Here is a 17,381-nt window from a genome sequence, read left to right as displayed (position 1 = left end):
GGATTTGACTCCATTCACCACCACTCTCTGGGCTCAGCCATCCAGCCAGTTTTCTACCCAGCGCAGAGTGCACTTATCCAAGCCAAATACAAAGAACAGTCACCAGATTCCTATGAGTTTCTGGAATATCCTTATATTACAAGTACACAACACAACTTTGTACCAAAAGTCAGTCCTTGCAAAGCTCAGTCCCAATGAGGCAAGCACATGTTTCTCACCTGGTTTCAAAGAGGCATCAGCTGAAAGCAGCCATCAAGTTTCCTCTTGAAGTGAAGCATCCTCTGATATTTTATTAGACTGTAAAAATTTCACAATGGTGCATCTGCCGGTGAGGCAGATAGAGCCAAAAGCACAATTAACAATTCCCATCAGAGGGTAGATCCTGTTTAACATTTTTAAAGAAGTACTGCATATGCACAGGTCCTCCATTTCATCAGAGAGTCTCCACACACAGAAATCTCCTGATCAATAGCAATACCTTTAATCTCCCTGATGAAGAATAATACTCCCTTAAATAGCCATCAGCCCCTCTACCTGCACACATAAGTAAGCTCAACCATAACTGGGACCAATCCCACAAAAAGGCTCTCGAGAAAAAGCATCTGTACAAACAGCTATCTGCCTGCCTGGGGGATGCGAGTCCTTTTGTTGGATTTGTTTTGAAGCTACAGATGTACTTCAGATGCCCTACGCTCATTCAACCACCCTGAACATACCAGCCAAAAATCTCTTATGCCATCCACATGAAGACAGTCACGTTCTCCAGTTTGCATCCAAGAGGTGTGCAATTTAGAGCTTGCCAAGAAAAGCTGCTTATCATAGTTAATTTTAACAATATCATACATAGCATTAAATAGCTTCAAGAAAGGAAAGAAAAACGTAATATAAATTACAAAGGCAGGTGATGAATCTTCCAAAAGCATCCAAAAAGATCACAGTAAAAGCTAGGAAGGGTAAGCAACCTGGTTTCGTAAACATGCTTCTGATTAACCCTTTTGCAGCTTCAAAAAGATATGATCTCTGTTGTTGCTAAGCATGTCTGCCAGAGCTTGCCAAGGAAAGCATGAGCAAGCAGCTTCAAAGGCTGAATGACGTACCTATAGCAGTAAACCCTAATCCTCGCTGTGGAAATCACGCAACTGAATTTAGTCATAGAAAATGGGATTAGAAATTCTAAAACAAAACAAGGGTTTGAAGGAATTAGCAGTTGTCCCAAGATCATGTTGAAAATATTGAGCAACATTTAAATAACAACTGTTGTCAGGGTTGGTAAAGAGGAGAGTAAAACTAACATCTTGCACAGGAAACCTTTAGCGGATGGGGATAGGAACAGGGTACCCGGGTCAGCCTAAAACCTCACACACCGACCCTGGATGTTGGCTTGGCAAAGAGCAGAGGTGCCAGAGAGCATCCCAGCCATCACCTCTAGAAATTAAAGTGCACGGGCCCCTAGCAAAAGGTTTCTGTGATTTGACCATAGGAAACATGGCATGGATCGAAGCAGACAGTGCTCTGACGATCAGAGCGATGGCTCATGTGCAGGGGCAGAGGGAGAGTCTCTGGGAAGCAGTTTGGGAAGCACAGCATTATTTTTTCCACAGTTCATAATGTCATGCAAACACATGTATACAAGAATGTTGCAACTGCTCAAGTGAATGTCTTCGCTAGCATCACATAAAGCACACGGCAGAAATGCAGAGGTCAGGATTTTTGAGGCAATTCTCCAAGGAGACACAGTTAATGTGACTTTCTGAAGTTCCCCATGTTTCTTGCACTGTAACTTCCTGAACAACAGCATCGCATATTTTCCAATGACCGGATCTAACCCAAATTACATGTTTACACAACCCATGTGAAATTCAGGTTTTGATGAATGTGTGTTTTCATTTTAGGACAAGAGCTGATTTTCTAACTCAAGACAATCTTTCAAAAATAAACCACGTCTGCACATAGGGTCAGGATGCCTAGAGAGATCCTAAATCGACAATTAGTTTAAGTGAGCTTCCCTGGCCTTCTCACTGACAAAGAAGCTTCATTAGCAAGTACTACAACTCCTGATCACTTCAACAGATAAAATAAAGAGAACACAAAGACTTGCATCAGGAAAAGGAAGGTGGTGGCAGGAACAAAGAAGGCAAGCAAGGAGGGAAAAGAATACCTTGAGAAAAAAAGGCAGACTGTCATGATCTAAGTGCTGATGAAATCTGCTCCCGATCGATATGGAACGTGACCATAAGGTACAAGCCCACAGTCCGATGACAGAGAGCATATTCTCCCTTTGATCATTCTCTGGTGTCAATGGAAACCCACTGGGGCTTGAAGAGATATCAAGTCTTTGAGAGATGAATATCTAACCTAGCACACAGACCATGAATGGAAGTAGAAGCGAGTTTCTACCCTTCCTTCCCAGGCCCAGGACTATCACTTCCATTTAATGAAGTCTGAGTGATCAGATGTCAGTGACCTCCCTCTACTTTCTCTCTGCCCAGATGTCAGGCTCTTCTTTCCTTTAGAAAGGCCTCCATGCCTCCCTCTCACCAAAATGAAAAGGAAACAGGACAAGACAGATACTAGGTGCCACAGCTTACACGCAGCTCTTCATGCCAAGCAGTACAGCACAGGGCTGTCCAAATTCATGGCAAGAGCAGAACGGCTGCATTATCTTTCATTTACTATTGACACTGCCATGCGAGTCTTTTCTCCCTTGCAGCCTCAGAGATTCCAGCAGAGCCCTGCAGAAGAGTGACCTTGCAGCAAGGACCAACCATACAATATTACCAGGTAGTTCCCAAACCAAAGGTTGTGGCAGTTTTGAGTGGAGAAGACTGGAAACTGCTTATCTAGAGTCTCTGCAGGGAAAGCACAAAGACACTCGAGGATCACCCTGTAGAGCCCCTCTGAAACTTCAAGGGTAACCGGCCCTGCTCACAGACCCAGAGAAACAACACAAAGATTCAGCTTCCATCAGCAGCAGTATCCTGATCAACTAGCAGAGCCTCTTTGCTATACTTGGACAAAAAACTAAAAGAAAGGGAAGTTAGGGCATTTCACGCTCTGTTCAGTCTCTTGAAAGATGAAAGCAAAGAGGGGATTTTTTTGTTTAAATACTTGCTTAAAAGTTCAGGCGAAAAAAACTCTCTTAACTTTCCTTCTGTATTTATGCAGAGACTTCTTCAATATTTCCAGTGTTGCGAAATAGAAGACAGAAGAAAACAAAACAAATCTACTTTGACTACACAGAAGAACCAACCAGAAAAAAAGCCACAAAAGCTTGTACAAATACATGCATGTCCCTAAAAACAGATGCACCTATCAAAGCATTGTTTAAAGTTTGCCCAAGTTGAGAGTCTAACTGAACTCTCTGTCCTTGCTGTTAAGAACAATTTTGCTCAAAGTAATAACCAGGATTCAAACCAAGTAAGAAATAATGAACTTGGGTTTAATTGGTTTGCGAGAAACCCAATTTGCAAATGCTACCCTTAGCCAGCTATTGAATACACAAGTTGATAAAGCCCAGAAGGCACTGTGATGAGTGACTTAAGTGGAGGCACCCTACACCCACCAACATTCCTGCTGAATGAATGTGAAATCTGCAAGAATTGCTTTTATTTATCTTACTAAAAGCATTTCTTGGAAGGGCTGGAAAAATTTATTTCAGATGGATTTTTCAGCTGAGAACAAAGTTGTATTTATTATAATTATGCACTCTCCAGTGTGGCCTGCCTTGCTGAGAAAGAACATTAAATGCAGCTGCGCACGAACTCACGGAAGTGACCTTTTGAATGAAAATTCTGCAGCAAGAGACTTGCGGAGCGTTCTCACTAAATAATAACCTACTGTCTGCGACTTGCAGATTAGTGCTCAGACCACTGATTTCAGCTGCTACTTACACAGGCACAAGTCCACATGAGGTCAATCAGCTGAGAATAAATCGTGTTTGCTGCAGACTACAATATAGAGAACTGTACTTGGGAAACTATTCGTAGTCTCCGGTCTAATATGGTTTTATGAACTTTTATTAACCATCATGCAGCGGCATAACCTTGCAAGGCACTTTAAAGAGGTCTTTTCTGCAGAACACCCACTCTCTCATTTAAATAAGAGGATCAAAGGTGTTATTGACACAAACTGAACAAGCTCTCACTTTAATGAGCAACAAATGCAAGGATGAACACCCACCACCCACGCAGAAGTACCCTGCTCCCTCTTTGCAGAAGGACAAGAGGATTATCTGAAAGGCTTCTGCTGTATGGAAAGCCCAAGCACTTGGGGATGGAGACAGGTTAGCACTACAGAACTAGGAAGTCAAACTAGAGGGTTCATTTCATCACCTAAGTGAAAGGTGCAATGTAAAATAGATGCAAGACACGTGCTTGTTTGGAAATGGAGGATGTCTTTTTAGCGTGCAAATATAAAATGTCCTCCTTAGACACATTAGATCATCTTACTCTTTGCAGAAAGGTTGGGTATTGTAATAAGTATCCCATCCTGTAAAGAACTTAAAACAGATGTCTGAGCCTTCCCAGCAGCTGGGTTGCTGGGTAGTCAAATTCCCCGCTGCCAAAGAAAGCAAGGCAAGCGTGCGTGCTGACGTCCACATCTCGGGGGCACTTGGAAGCCACCCACTCTGCCTGCGCAGCCCAACACCACCCTGCAATAGACAGGACCTGCCAGCAACCTGCTCCGGGCTCCCTCTCCCCTTCACTCTCCAAGGTGGGCATGGCAGGCCCTTGTGGTTCATGTCCATCCGAAGATTTTGGTATGCAGTTCAAAGGTCTAGAAAAGACACTACCCTGTTCTAAGCATTTGAGGATTTTTCAAGCCAAAATGCAGCTATCAAAACAGTTTGCATTGCCAGTTTGGGTTCTGTACTCCCTTTTCAGATTCTGTGTTTGCATTTCAGCAAGCTCGCTCTCATCTCGCAGCTCTGCTCACTCAACCTGCTGGTTTAGTCCCAAGTCTGCATCTCCGCGTGCTGTTGCCTCCAAGGGGGAATATGATACAAAAAATTCAACTTCTTGACTTCACTACAGAACCAATTAAGTGAGAGTTGCGAAGAAGGAAAAGCTTTCACTTGGACTATTCATTTTCTATGCAGTAAACGCAGCACATGCAATTTGTGAGGTACACAAAAGCTTGATCCTCATGTGTCTTTGTATGTTGATTATTTACAGTAATGCTTTCCAGACAAATAGAAGAACAGTCCCCACTCGAGTACAGAAGAAGCCAAGAACAATAAAACTGTATCTCAACAATTAGGTAAAGGTTGACCATAGTACTTGAGGGCATTGAAAACCTTTGGACCGAAACCTTGCAGAAGAAAACCAGGAGTTTCTTGGTTAACAATTAATAATTTAGACCTGAAGACTCTCATCCAGACCTCCAGCTGCAGAGGGAAATTATGCAGTACTTACACACCTGGTACCACACAATCTCCCAATATTTTGATACAAAAAACCACAGGTCATAGTACATTCACCATTTTAATGTCCCCATTTTAGATGAGAAATGTGAAATTACTTTCTTAATATCATGAGGTAAGCCAGGATCAGAAGAATTCTGGCAAAAAGTACTCGTGTGTCAAAGGAAGGAATCAGGAGCACACTTTAAAATAATTATTTTTTATAATATTTATAAATTTACCCACAAAAAAAAACCCAACAACAACTAAACCCAAGAAATTCCTTTGAAAACACTTTTTTTCCATCGTTTACCTTTGCACTAATCCTTCAGGTTAAGTAAACTACCACTTCACCCTCAAGAGCCCTCACCACTATAGAATATGCAAGATGCCTACTGTCAGGACAGGGAAAAAGCCAACAAACACAAGCAGCAGTGTAAAACCTGTAAATGAACAAGTTAATGGGTTGAACCAGGTAAGAGCAATATTTTTAAAGCCTACTTCTTTAATTAAAGACATTAGTTAAAAGCATAAACAAGTTTTACCTTGCACCCTGTCCTGAAGGAAAGGAAAGTGGCTTCAGAAGAACTGTTGGCAGGCAGTGCCTGTACAAGAGAAGAGCTAGTGATAAAAAGAGCTCTCATAGCAAGGATACAAACAAACAAATCTAGGGTCATTCATTTAAGAGTCTGTCCCAACTTGTAAAATGCCACTAGAACTTAAGGTTTCCAGATTTGTAAAATTAACTTTTTCTGTATTAACAGCGTGGTAATGGCTACATCAACAGCAGCAGCTCACCCAGCCTTCAGATTACACTCATGCAAGGCACAAGGTTTCATGGGCAGAAATACACCCTCCATTTGCTTGGTTCCAGAAGATCAAGATGCAAGTGGCACAGCACCCAGCCAGGCCACTGTGAACGTCTTGTCTAGTGCCGTTTTCCTCCCCTGCAGATCTCTGCGTTCTCAAGCCAAAGCCAAAGTGTTCACCACTTACATACACAAATTTAGTCCTGTTTTATTAGGACACACTGAATATATTTAATCCCTTGGTCGTGCTTCTAAAATCTTTTAGAGTAAGATCATAGCAATGAGAGTTTTGGTTACACACTGCTAGATAATATGACACAGACAAGAAACCATCAGTGCCAGTCTTTCTGTTCCCCAAAGTTTATCTGCTCTGTTAAAGGTTGTGGGGAAAAAAAAAAAAAAAAAAAAAAAAAAAAAAAAGGATATTTGTCTGGGCTTTGTCCATGCAAGGAATTCAGCAAGCCCTTACACTTCCTATCAGCCTGAAGTTACATGCCAGCAAAGGTGAAACCAGGCAACAACAGATTTGTCTGGTCCCTTAATCTAAAGTTTTCCTGGCACAATGCTTCTCAATAAATAGATAGCATGCTGAAAATAAAGAAGGACTGCTTCTTTAGCTAGTCCATCTAGAGAAAGCAGACTACAGGTTTCAGAACGGAAAACAATACTATGAAGAGCAAAATCACTCCAGACTTCCTGAATTCATCTTTTAATGCCAGGATTATGCTCGGACTTTGCAGTCAAGGGACGGACCCAAGAGCACAAAATGGGTCTGAGGAGAAGAAAACTCCCGACTCATTTCCACAGCCTAACCGCTCTCTGGTAGTTTAGTATGATCACATACTCTGGGAAGTACAGAGATACAAGGACAGAGCAGAAAAGCAAGAAACTCGCTAAAACAATGAGCCACAAACATGAGACCAATATTCAATAATGAAGTATGTGAGATGCAAAAATTTCCTAATAAGATGGGTAGGGAAAAGGAGCAAAACAATGAGACAAAGAGAAAACAATACAGCTAGAAAAAGCAGAGGAAAATAAATTAAGAGCTCTTATTTTTGACACTGCAATTTCAGACAGGCTTTGTCAGAGTCCAAGTGCTAAGTGTCAGTAAATGGAGACAATCAGCAATGACAGATGTCTGCAAGCCTGTTTTATCTAAGCTTCAGATCACAGGAGGCTGGAGAGTCAAATGCAAGCTGTTTGTGAAGTTTGCTGCTTCTGAAAAGACAGAAGTCAAAACGACAAGGTAATTTGAAGACAACACAATACACGCGCAACCCTCCTCCTCCTCCTCTTCAGCATTCAGTTTGAAAACCGGTCAAATGAGACAACCAGTAAGGGAAGGAGGAATTCATCACACAAGAGACCCAGACACGAGTCACGACCTTCACATGCATTCAGGTAGCTGCATTAAATGCTTTCCAAGCACAGAGTAAAGGTCTTTCAGATCGTATCTGAAGAAAAGTCTTTTCTCCCCCCAAAAAGCAGGGGAGGGAGAAGCACTTTTGGTAATTTTCCCAATACAATTACAATTGATACACAGGATGAGATGAAGTCAGCCCACTATCATGGTCTTGAAGATACCTTGCCTTCTTAAAAGGTTTTGTCCAGACTGTACAACACCCTTGTACAATGCCCACCACCTCCTCCAGCCTTTCCCCTACCTCCTGGCTCAGACTGACCCCAGCCACTGTTTAACCCTTTCATTCCACACCAGTCACTCCCAATTCTTGTTTAGCTCAGCCAGAGAGCTCTAAAAGGTGCTTTTGCAGCAGGCTGCTAGCTCTGTGGGACCCATTTTCTGCCCACAACCAGTGGGATGGCTGTCACGGAGGATATTTTATGCAACGGAACAGCCTGATCTTCTGCTGGAGGCAGAAGACATGCAGCTCCCATAGCTTCCTCTTGGCCATCATCCACCACCTGGGATTTAAAGAGGATCACACAGAGACAAAGAGGTTTAAAAAAAACCATGCAACTACTGATACAGTATTAACAAAGAAAAAGCTTATTACAAAGAGTCAGGAATACAGGGCTTGGCAAGGGTAAGTATTTCTGCATATTTTGCACTCTTTCCATATCAGGCTTCTGGTGTGGCTGCCACAATTACACTGTTGTTTGAGTGACAGCATTATCCCAGACTGTCTTGATTATGAGCTCCATTTCCATATTAAGGGGCGGGGGGGGGGGGGGGGGGAAGTCTTTTGTGGACAGCAGTACTTGACCTGCTGGTCATATCTGTGTGCTACGACATGAGAGAAAAGAGTAAATCAGTTCTGCTCACTAAAAAAGCCTCTGCACCATCTAGTAGCATGCCGTTAATGGTCGAGTTTCCTCCCCGCTTCCAACAGGCAACGCTCGACACCTTTTACACAGGGAAAGCTCAAGATGGCTGATGAGATTCCTGGCAAAACACACTCTTCATAACTGTTTCTACAGCTTATCAGCCTTTTCCCCTTCAATTTGCTGTTCAGCCAGCAGGAGACAAAAAAGAAAAATAAAAGTAGTTCTGTAACCACTGGAGCTCCGTAACGCTGACCTCCCATCAGTTTGTTCCACAAGGCTGACTGACTTTGCAGGCTAGCAAACTGTGAGCTCCAATTGAAGCTTTTCCAGAAGCTAGGGCATATATCAAGTCAGTCAATCACAGACTTGCAAATTTCCCAGTGCTTAATAAGCTCGCAACTGTAGCTTCTCACTCAGTGATGCTCCCCTGTTTTTTCTTTAAGGTCTCTCTGTGCCTATCTGTTTTCAGGAATTCTGTTGAAATCTTATGCCTTTGAGGTCTCTTCCTATCAAATTTGGTTCAAGTTGGCCAGTAGCTTCAAAATTATACTGACGACTGTATAAAGCTCACCTCCCTCTGTGAACTATCTTCTTTGCATCAACAAAATCCGTTTTCCTAGGTGAAGTCACTCTCTGTCCCACTCCAGGACTTTTGGCAAATGAGTATCTTGACAGGCTCCTTCAGCCTCAAGTAGAGCCAAGGTACAGTTAGTTTTTGCTTTGATCATGATCCCTCCCAGATCTCAAAAAATCGTGGACCTCTGCTCTTGAGTTGCCTCTGAAATTTCTGTCACCGCCTTGTGCACACCAGAACCAGAGATAAAATAAAAACACATCACCACTAGAAGTAAGAAACTTCCACCTCATAGTAACGCAGAAGATTAAAGAGGAAAGAAGAAGGGAGAATCCCTTTCTTTACTGCTAGCAGACCTTTCCTTTCTTTAGGCGAACTCTTTCCTCTGCTAGTCCTAAGGACTGCACTCAGGATCCTGAGGTCTTGAACCCCTATGAGAAAAGGAAAGGTCCCTGTTCTCCCATCTTCCCTAAACCCAGTACCCTGCGGCTTGTCAGTACTGGTAGCTGCTTGCCATACCCACCTACACCTCTGCAACCCATTATCAGCAAGAGGCCAGCAGCATTTTAAATGGCAAAAGCTCTGTCCCCTGATGCACTGGGGATTTCTTCCATGCTCAGGCAGTCACTTGCTAGCAAGCTGCCAGTGCACTGTCAGTGATTGGATTTTTTTTACAATATGCTGGCATAAAAGCGCTTGGGAAGAAGAAAGAGTCAGGAAACTGCATCTAAATCTCGACACGACCCAGGTCTCGCATCCTTTTTTCTCTTGCCGGTTTGGACCAACCTCAGGCGGTGGCAGGTGGATGGATACTGGCTCAGTGGAGGAGGCCTGCAAACCAGCAGCACCACAAGCTGCCTCCACACAAAATAAAGTCTCTCCTTTCTATTTGCAGGTGTTGTTCAGGGCACAGCATGCCAGGGAGCACTGGCCACACTGGCATTAAATGGTTCGGTCTGCTGCATCACTCTGCCAGCATCACCTCACTTGGCACCCAGCAAGGCCTCTCATGCAAAGCGCTCCATTACAGTTTCACAAGCCATTGCAGAGACTATAGCAGTCATCTAAAAATAATACTGGGGGCAGCAATCCCACTGATAATCACATCATTAGAGGAGAATCAAGCTCCTCCTTGTGCAAGCAGATAAATAGCAGGTCTCTGCCGCACCTTGAGCCTTCCTTTGTAGTCAAACAGTATCTGCAAAATCATGGAAAAGCATCATTTGTGACTGCCAACACGCTTCTTCTCACAGGCAAGGTACGGGCATGCAATTCCTGCTTGGCAAGCCTGTTCTCTTCAGCCAGCTGTTATTTCAGGCGTGTTTGTTACGTGCACTGTTCACATGCTCAGCCATGCAGGCAATCGACTGTCAGAACTCCGCTGCCACAGCACCCAGGTGTTGGCATCTCAAGACCTGTCTTTTTAGCTGTGGGTTTTCTAATCACACAAGGCAGCAGGGGAAAGGAGGGACCTGACTTCCCCATCAGCATCTCTCCATGAAGTCATCCAGGAGTACTGTCCCACACCCTGTGCTCGCCTCCTTCCAGCTTGGAAGCACAGACCAAAACCTGGCGCAATCAGGTTGTCCTGCAACGTGCAATGAGCATCTCTGCCCTGCCATGACTAATGGCCCTGCCGAGACTGTCACTGGCCCTGCCTCAGAGACTGCTTTTGAGATGTCTCTGACATGCCGAGTCCTTTCCCCCATATTGCAAAAACAGCAGCGCAACCCTGGCAGGAGCAGCTTGCCCAGTCATCTTGGATTCATGAGCCCCCTGAAACAAATGCAAGACAGGAACGTGTGCAGCCATAAAGTCACCAGTTAAATAAATGCATTAATAAGCTGAGAAGATTCCTATGCAGCTAACCGGAAAGGGCAAATTCTTACCCTGTACCCTGTAAAACAGGGCAGCTCAGATTAGAGGAACATCCCCAAACCCAGCACCACATATGCACGTTGTCAGGAGTCAGAACAAAAGGCCATGTGTAGCTCAGCGTTACTAAAACTGCAGGACATGCCTGACAAGGAGATGTTTGCATAGGCACAGCCGCGACCAAAGGGCACAGCACAGACAGCCCTGCATGGAGAAGTAGGTCAGAAGATCACTAGCCCATCACTAACTTTTTGCCACAAGCTAATGTCTGTTCAATCCTGCCAGTCCTCCCAACATGACGTAAAGGGAAAAAAAGGCAAAAAGAAAAGGTGGGCGGTTTGCATTTACTAAATATATTGCCCATAACCTTGGAGGACATCCATGTGTTTTCAGATTACAAAGAAACAACCACTGTTACCTACATTAATGCCTTTCTAATACCACAGAAAGACAGACAAAGATGAACTTCAGCATAACACTGGGTTAATACAGGCTGACAGAGCTATATAAAAGAGCACAGTTCCCACTTTTGCCAGCAGAAAAGCGACTGCTGAAGACGCTTAGGGGAGCAGCACTTCTAGGAATCAAAGCGAGGGGTCGATGGGTGTTTTAGCCAGGATTGAGTAACTGCCATTGAAATGTGGCCAAACATTGAGCGCATCCATCCCTCTGTCTCACTAGAAGGGCCGACGGGGTATCACCACTTCGGGCAGGATCCCTGCCACCCAGCAGCACTGCACCCAGCAGAGCCACCGCTCGGGGACTGTCGGTACTGGATGCTGATGCTGTCGCTAGCCAGACGAGGCTGACCTGGCCCGACCCTGCCTGGCTCGGGAGGCTGGGAGGATGGAAAAATCCCCAACCATATCAAAACAACTCTGGCAGATGAAACTTTCCAAGTTCCCCTGCAGCACAGCACAACTCCTCAAAAGCTGCCCAAGTTTATTCTTAAGGCAGTGTTATATTTTTGTTAATTAACATTTAGGTGGCAACAAAATTCTCAGAAAGGCAATGACAGGTCCCAGTCACAGAGTTGCTTTGACTATCCTGAAGAAAACCATCACACTCCTCCCCAGGATGCATCGGCCACTTTCAGACCAGGCTTTCCATCTGCTGCCCAGCTGCAGAGATGCAAGAAATTCTTACACCGTTGTGTGTAATTGTGAGGGCAACTCACAAACAAAAAAAAATTTAATCAGCAGGAAAGCGTGCTATACAGATGAGACACCGGAGTTCACAGTGTTATAATCATCACAGTACGAGCAGTCCTTAATCCAATCTGCACAGTTATTTAGAGGTTCCTGTTCTGAGCAAGTACAGGACGTACTTTGATCTCTGCTGCCTCCTGCCAAAACTGTGGAAATTAGCAAGCCAAAAACCAAGAGTCACAGACAAAGATATCATGGCAGACAAAATATATCCTCCAGTTATATAAGCAGCTCTCCTCCTGAAGGACCCCGATGCATTTCAGAAGACACAGAATGCAGTTGCAACTAATAACCTTTACCTTAATCAAAAAAGTTGTCTTAAATTTACAGATGAAGAGATGAGCCTCTCTTACACAAGGATAATTGAAACTTTGCTGTTCATTCCACAAACTACCTGAAGTGATGCTCTGAAAGGGCCTAAACGCAGCCAAACTCTTGGATGAAGCGTTGTAACTCCATATTGGTGCAATCAGAGCTGTGGTCACAGCTACAGCACAGCCTTGGACAGAAACTCTGTGTTACGGGGGTGTTAGCCACAGCGACAGTCACGCTGAGTTCTTCCTTAAAGCAAGGATCCGTCCTCTTTGTCACATGTGATGAATCATCCCTCAAGTCACAGTACTTCAAGCAAACTCTTTAATTTGGGATGAAATCGGTCTTTAAGAAGAGCATGCTTCTGTCAGATTTTGGCTCAAAACCACCTTATTAGAGAAAGACGGATTCCGCAGACTTGTCACATAGTTAACATTCACTTAAATCTCTTGTTTTTAAAGAAAACAACAGTTGAGAAAACTATGTGATAATTAAGCTGCAGGCGTGGGAAACAGACAGATAGTTAAGGCGGTCAAATAACCTTTACTCTGCCCTGTGGAGACCAACTACAATAGAAAAATGATTATTGTGCGAAGTTTTTCATTACAAATTTGATCAAGCTCATTTTAAAATAGATTAATTTCTTATTTCCTCACTTCCTTCTCCCTGAAGCCGAGAGGGGAACACCCAGCTAAGGTGTGCAGTTCAGGCTATATGTTTACAGTCGCAACTGAACACGGCTAGATTTCTTCTTCCTGTGATGTTTATCCTGATTTTATTACATAATTGCAATATTTCTGCCCATAATCTACTGCTAAATGCTTCAACTGCAGATTACAGAGTTTTGTGCTCTGATTACAAGTGAAACTGCAATGAATAGTCATGGAGACAGTTAAACAACTTGGACTCAGGGTGGCGATGAGCTAATTATCTTCATTCTCCTCCATCCACCACCCCAAACAAGTCTTAGTTAAAGGAAAGGTCTTTGAAGATCCTAGGCAGCCTGGACTTATTTTAACCTGAAAATTCAGACCCTCCTGCAGAGTACAGCGTGTTCTCGGGAATGTTTGTTCAGTGTGGCTAGGCAGTACAGCTCCACCTCCTGAATTATTTAGAGGACACATTTCCTGCAGCACCTCCCAGCCTTAGACCACCAGGTCTGCGGGACAGTTTTTACAGGCAAGGAGGCATGGAGCCTGAACAAGAAGCTCTCCCTGACAGCAGAAGCAAGCAGGGCATAGCAGATGCCTGCAAGGTAGATGGAAGTAGGCATCAGTCACAAGAGGCAGCAAGGGCAGCAACAATCTGGAGAGGACAAGAGGCAAACGCTGTCAGGGTTTCAGCTAGAAACACAGGAACCCTCGGTGCGGAGATCTTCCAAGTCCAGCACTGCCCCATCGCAGCTCTTCTCTATGAGCCCGTCAGCTCTGAGGAAATGAGGCTCTAAAGCAACACCAAAGCAGACAAAGTTGTGTTACATGCTCATTTTCAAGATCCTACATTACCACTGTCATTTTTGAGTGGGTAGCTGTCAATCTCTAGTATGCGGTGAGATAATACCAGCCCTCTGATAGACAGTCTACATTTAAGATCTAAAATAAACCGCAAGAGTTTTATATAGACAAACTATGAAAAGAAAATGAGTAAAAGATGCATCCATATCTAAGTGCTCTAAAGAAAACATAGGCCGCCAAAGCTCTTCTCCCCCACTCTCACGTATTGTACCACTCAAGACTTATTATTTTAGGATTATTTCTGGTGCACTGACTGGAGAGGATATCCACAAGTCACATATGCAACTATTCCACAAGCAACCTAGCTGTATGATTGCTTCCACGCCTTCCTCCTTTTTCCTTTCCTCCTTTTCTATTTCCTGTTCCTTTCTTCTACCAGCTCCTTGACTAATGTCTAAGCTATACAAGGCAGGAAGCATCTTTCACAGTCTTCAAAGCAGGTATGGTATGGTATTTTTATTAGCATGCATAGGGCTGAAGACTTTCACAGCTTCTGTACAGATAATCCTACCACCTGACCGCTGCTCGCAGCTGGAATACCGCAACAACCACAGAGCAAAACGGACCTGAGATGTGCTTATACACGCTTAGTTTATGTATCTCGGCTCACAGATGAAATGGAGCAAGCACTAGGACTTCCATCTGTTAAATGCAGTTGAGACAATGTGGAAAACACACGGTTCAACACAATCCTGCACCTGGCTCCCGAGGGGAGCAACAGCCCTTAGCCTTGGTGCGGCTGAAGGATATTTGGGATGGCACTACCAACAGGGAATTACACAGCTTTTAAAGTAGATCTGGTGCTCTCAGCACCCTGAAAAGAAGAAGAAAATTCAAAAGAGGGATAACATCTGTAGTCATAGACAAACTTCTCACCTCCTCCTCCTGCAGCAGCATTGGGAAGTATTTCAATGGATCCCTTCCAGAAGGGATGCTTCCCATCTGCACTCCTGTGACATTAAGCACCGTGCAACCCACAGCATCTGTGACCTACAGTCACAGATCAGCATCTCTCTGGCTCAGACCTTCAACAAATGCAGACTATAATTTGTACCTTACAAGTAATACACCACATCAAATCAGAAGTCATCATATTCAATCTATGTTCTACGTGGGGTGAAAAAGACATCTTGACTCCATGAACAGTAAGATCCAGGTCGTGCACAGGTTGCTTGGCCTAGTACAGTCCTGTCCGAGTGACACTGAGCATACAGATCAAGCTGGGAGAGGTTTACAGGCATCTTGGGGACCCAAGAACATCACTGGAGATCTGAATGGTACACATTGCAGCACAGACAGGAAACAGAGTAAAGAGATGAAGAAAAGAGCGTCAACTTCATTAAAACCCTTTCCAGGCATGAAGAAGGTAGTAAGCGGGTGTTCAGAGCCTACAAAGACAAGGCCTAGGTCCCCTCATCCCAGTTGAAACCTGCTCCTTCCCTTCCCTCTGCGCAAAGGCTGGCACCCAACCTCCCCACCGCAGCTCCTGCCACGGGCAGACCCGCTCACCTGCCCCGTGCAGCACCACGCCAGTCCCATGGCCCTGCCGACCCCGGTCCTCTGGCCAGCTGCGCCACAGCCACCCTTCAGCTCATCCCAAACCTCGTCCGGCCCCGGCCCCTCCCAGGCCACCTTCTTCCCTGTCGCCACCCCCAAAAGCCACAGGCACCTCCATCCGCAGGCCCCCACGCACCTGCAGCTCAAGCCTCCTGCCCTCCCCATAGCCAGCTTTCCCATAACCTCCAGTCAACCACCATCAGACACCTTTCTCCCACGTCCTGCAGCTGCCCTGCCGTACAAAGCACCTCCGAGAGGCACTGCCACCCATACCTCGATCCCTACACCACCTCTCCATCCCCACGACACACAAGCACCCCCAAACTCAGGTCTCTGCATCTCCTCCAGCTTCACTTAGGCCAAGGGGGCTCCCCAAACCTTAGCCGGGCCCCCAAAACCCCCTTCCCCCAGCACTAAGAGCCCCCGGCACCCCACGCAGGCTCCCGCCCCTGCCAGCCCAGCCTCACCCCCCACCCCAAAGGCCACCCCCCTCACGCCGGAGGCCGCTGTCCCCCGGGCCTGCGGGGCCCCCACAGCCGGCCCGCCGCCCCAGGGACACAGCCCCCCGGCACGGCGCGACCCCAGACACACCCCCCCTCCCCCAGGCGTACCCCCCAGGGCAGCCCCTACCTGGGCAGGCTCCACGCTGGCGGGCAGCCCCTCGGGCAGGGCCTGGAAGAGCAGCAAGGCCATGGCGGCGCGGAGCCTCCTCGCCATCCCCCCCACCCCCCGCTCCCCGCCTCCCCAGCCCGACTGCGGCCCGGGACGGGAGCCGAGGGGGCACCCCGCGCCCCGACCCGCCCCAGCCGATCACCTATTGGGCGGACGGAGCGCCGCTTGGGTCGCCATTGGCTCAGCGCGCTGTCGCTTAGGGCAGAACCGGGAGGGGCGGGGTCTGCGCGCAAGGAGCTGCCATCTTGAGTGTGGCGCACCGGGGAGGGAGCCTGGAGTGGGGCGAGGACTGCCATACTGTGAGTGGCGGAACTGGCTGGAGAGGGGTGTGGGGGGGCTGCCCCTTGGTCCTGCACCCCCAGTGCAATGCACCCCCGGGGGCAGAACTGGGCACTGCAAAAAGGGGGGGCAGCCTTCTGTGGCCTCCCAGACACCCCAATGGCAGCCTGTCACTCGTCCCCCATTCAGCTGATCGCACCCGCTTACTGTGATCCCCGCTTGGCCTCCTCCCCAGTGCACCCACAGAGCCCCACGCCCAAACCGCCCACCCGGGCCTGCGGCACACCGGGCAGCCAGACGCGCAGGGCGTGCTGAAATGGCGGCAGCGGCACCAGGCTGGACTCGAGGCGCCCGGCGGGCAGCCACGTGTCGGTGCCAGCCCCGTCGCGAGAGGGGAGCAGCCTGGAGAAGAGGATCTCCCACCACGGCCGGGTCCCAGCGCGTCCCGTGTTTCTGGGGCAGTGGCAGAGGCTTTCTACACCACTGCGCGCCGGGCAGCCTCCATGCCGGATTGGCATGACGGGGTTTATCAGATGCTCAGATAACACATTAAGAAAAGCCAGAAAAAAATAATCGACTTGGCAGCTTATCTCCTACCCTGGCGTTTTTCAATCAGGGCAGTACTTGGGGCGCACCTAACCCCGCTGGATCAGCTCAACCGCCTGCCGCTGGCGTGGGCTGGCAGATGTTAACCCATTGCACGTGCACCCTGCTTGCTCCTCTCTCCGGAGGCAGCCAGTTCACCAGCCTTTGGGCAAGGAGCAGTGAGCCAAGCCTGCCTGCTGGGGCTGCTGATGCCTCAGATGAGACCTCCAGCCTCCCATGCCTCCCCAGCCCCTCCCCAGGCTCTGCTGCAGCCCAACATGACGTCTTTGGTCTGCTTATCATTTG

The 17,381-nt window shown here is 46.7% G+C and overlaps 1 protein-coding gene across 3 annotated transcripts in view; it reads right to left on the bottom strand.

Moving 5' to 3' along the window:
* Positions 1 to 16,300, bottom strand: part of WBP1L (WW domain binding protein 1 like) — a 61,074-nt gene extending 44,774 nt beyond the window's left edge. Inside the window, exons 1-2 of one of the 3 annotated variants that reach the window (XM_087765493.1) lie at positions 16,170 to 16,271; positions 5,947 to 6,006 (exon numbers count right to left, since the gene is read on the bottom strand). In XM_087765493.1, coding sequence (XP_087621619.1) covers positions 5,947 to 6,006; positions 16,170 to 16,256 — 147 coding nt within the window. In that variant the 5' untranslated portion in view covers positions 16,257 to 16,271. Of the gene's footprint in view, positions 1 to 5,946; positions 6,007 to 16,169 lie in introns of all 3 variants that reach the window. The other 2 variants (XM_087765494.1, XM_087765496.1) reach the window with 2 other exon arrangements.
* Positions 16,301 to 17,381: the final 1,081 nt, after the last annotated feature.

The sequence above is a fragment of the Nipponia nippon genome, unplaced genomic scaffold (assembly GCF_047370975.1).
Source record: "Nipponia nippon isolate SJK-2023a ecotype South Korea unplaced genomic scaffold, ASM4737097v1 scaffold_3, whole genome shotgun sequence".
NCBI lineage: Eukaryota > Metazoa > Chordata > Aves > Pelecaniformes > Threskiornithidae > Nipponia > Nipponia nippon.
The sequence above is the reverse complement of the archived record's forward strand: the minus strand, read 5'-3'. Positions and strand labels throughout refer to the sequence as shown.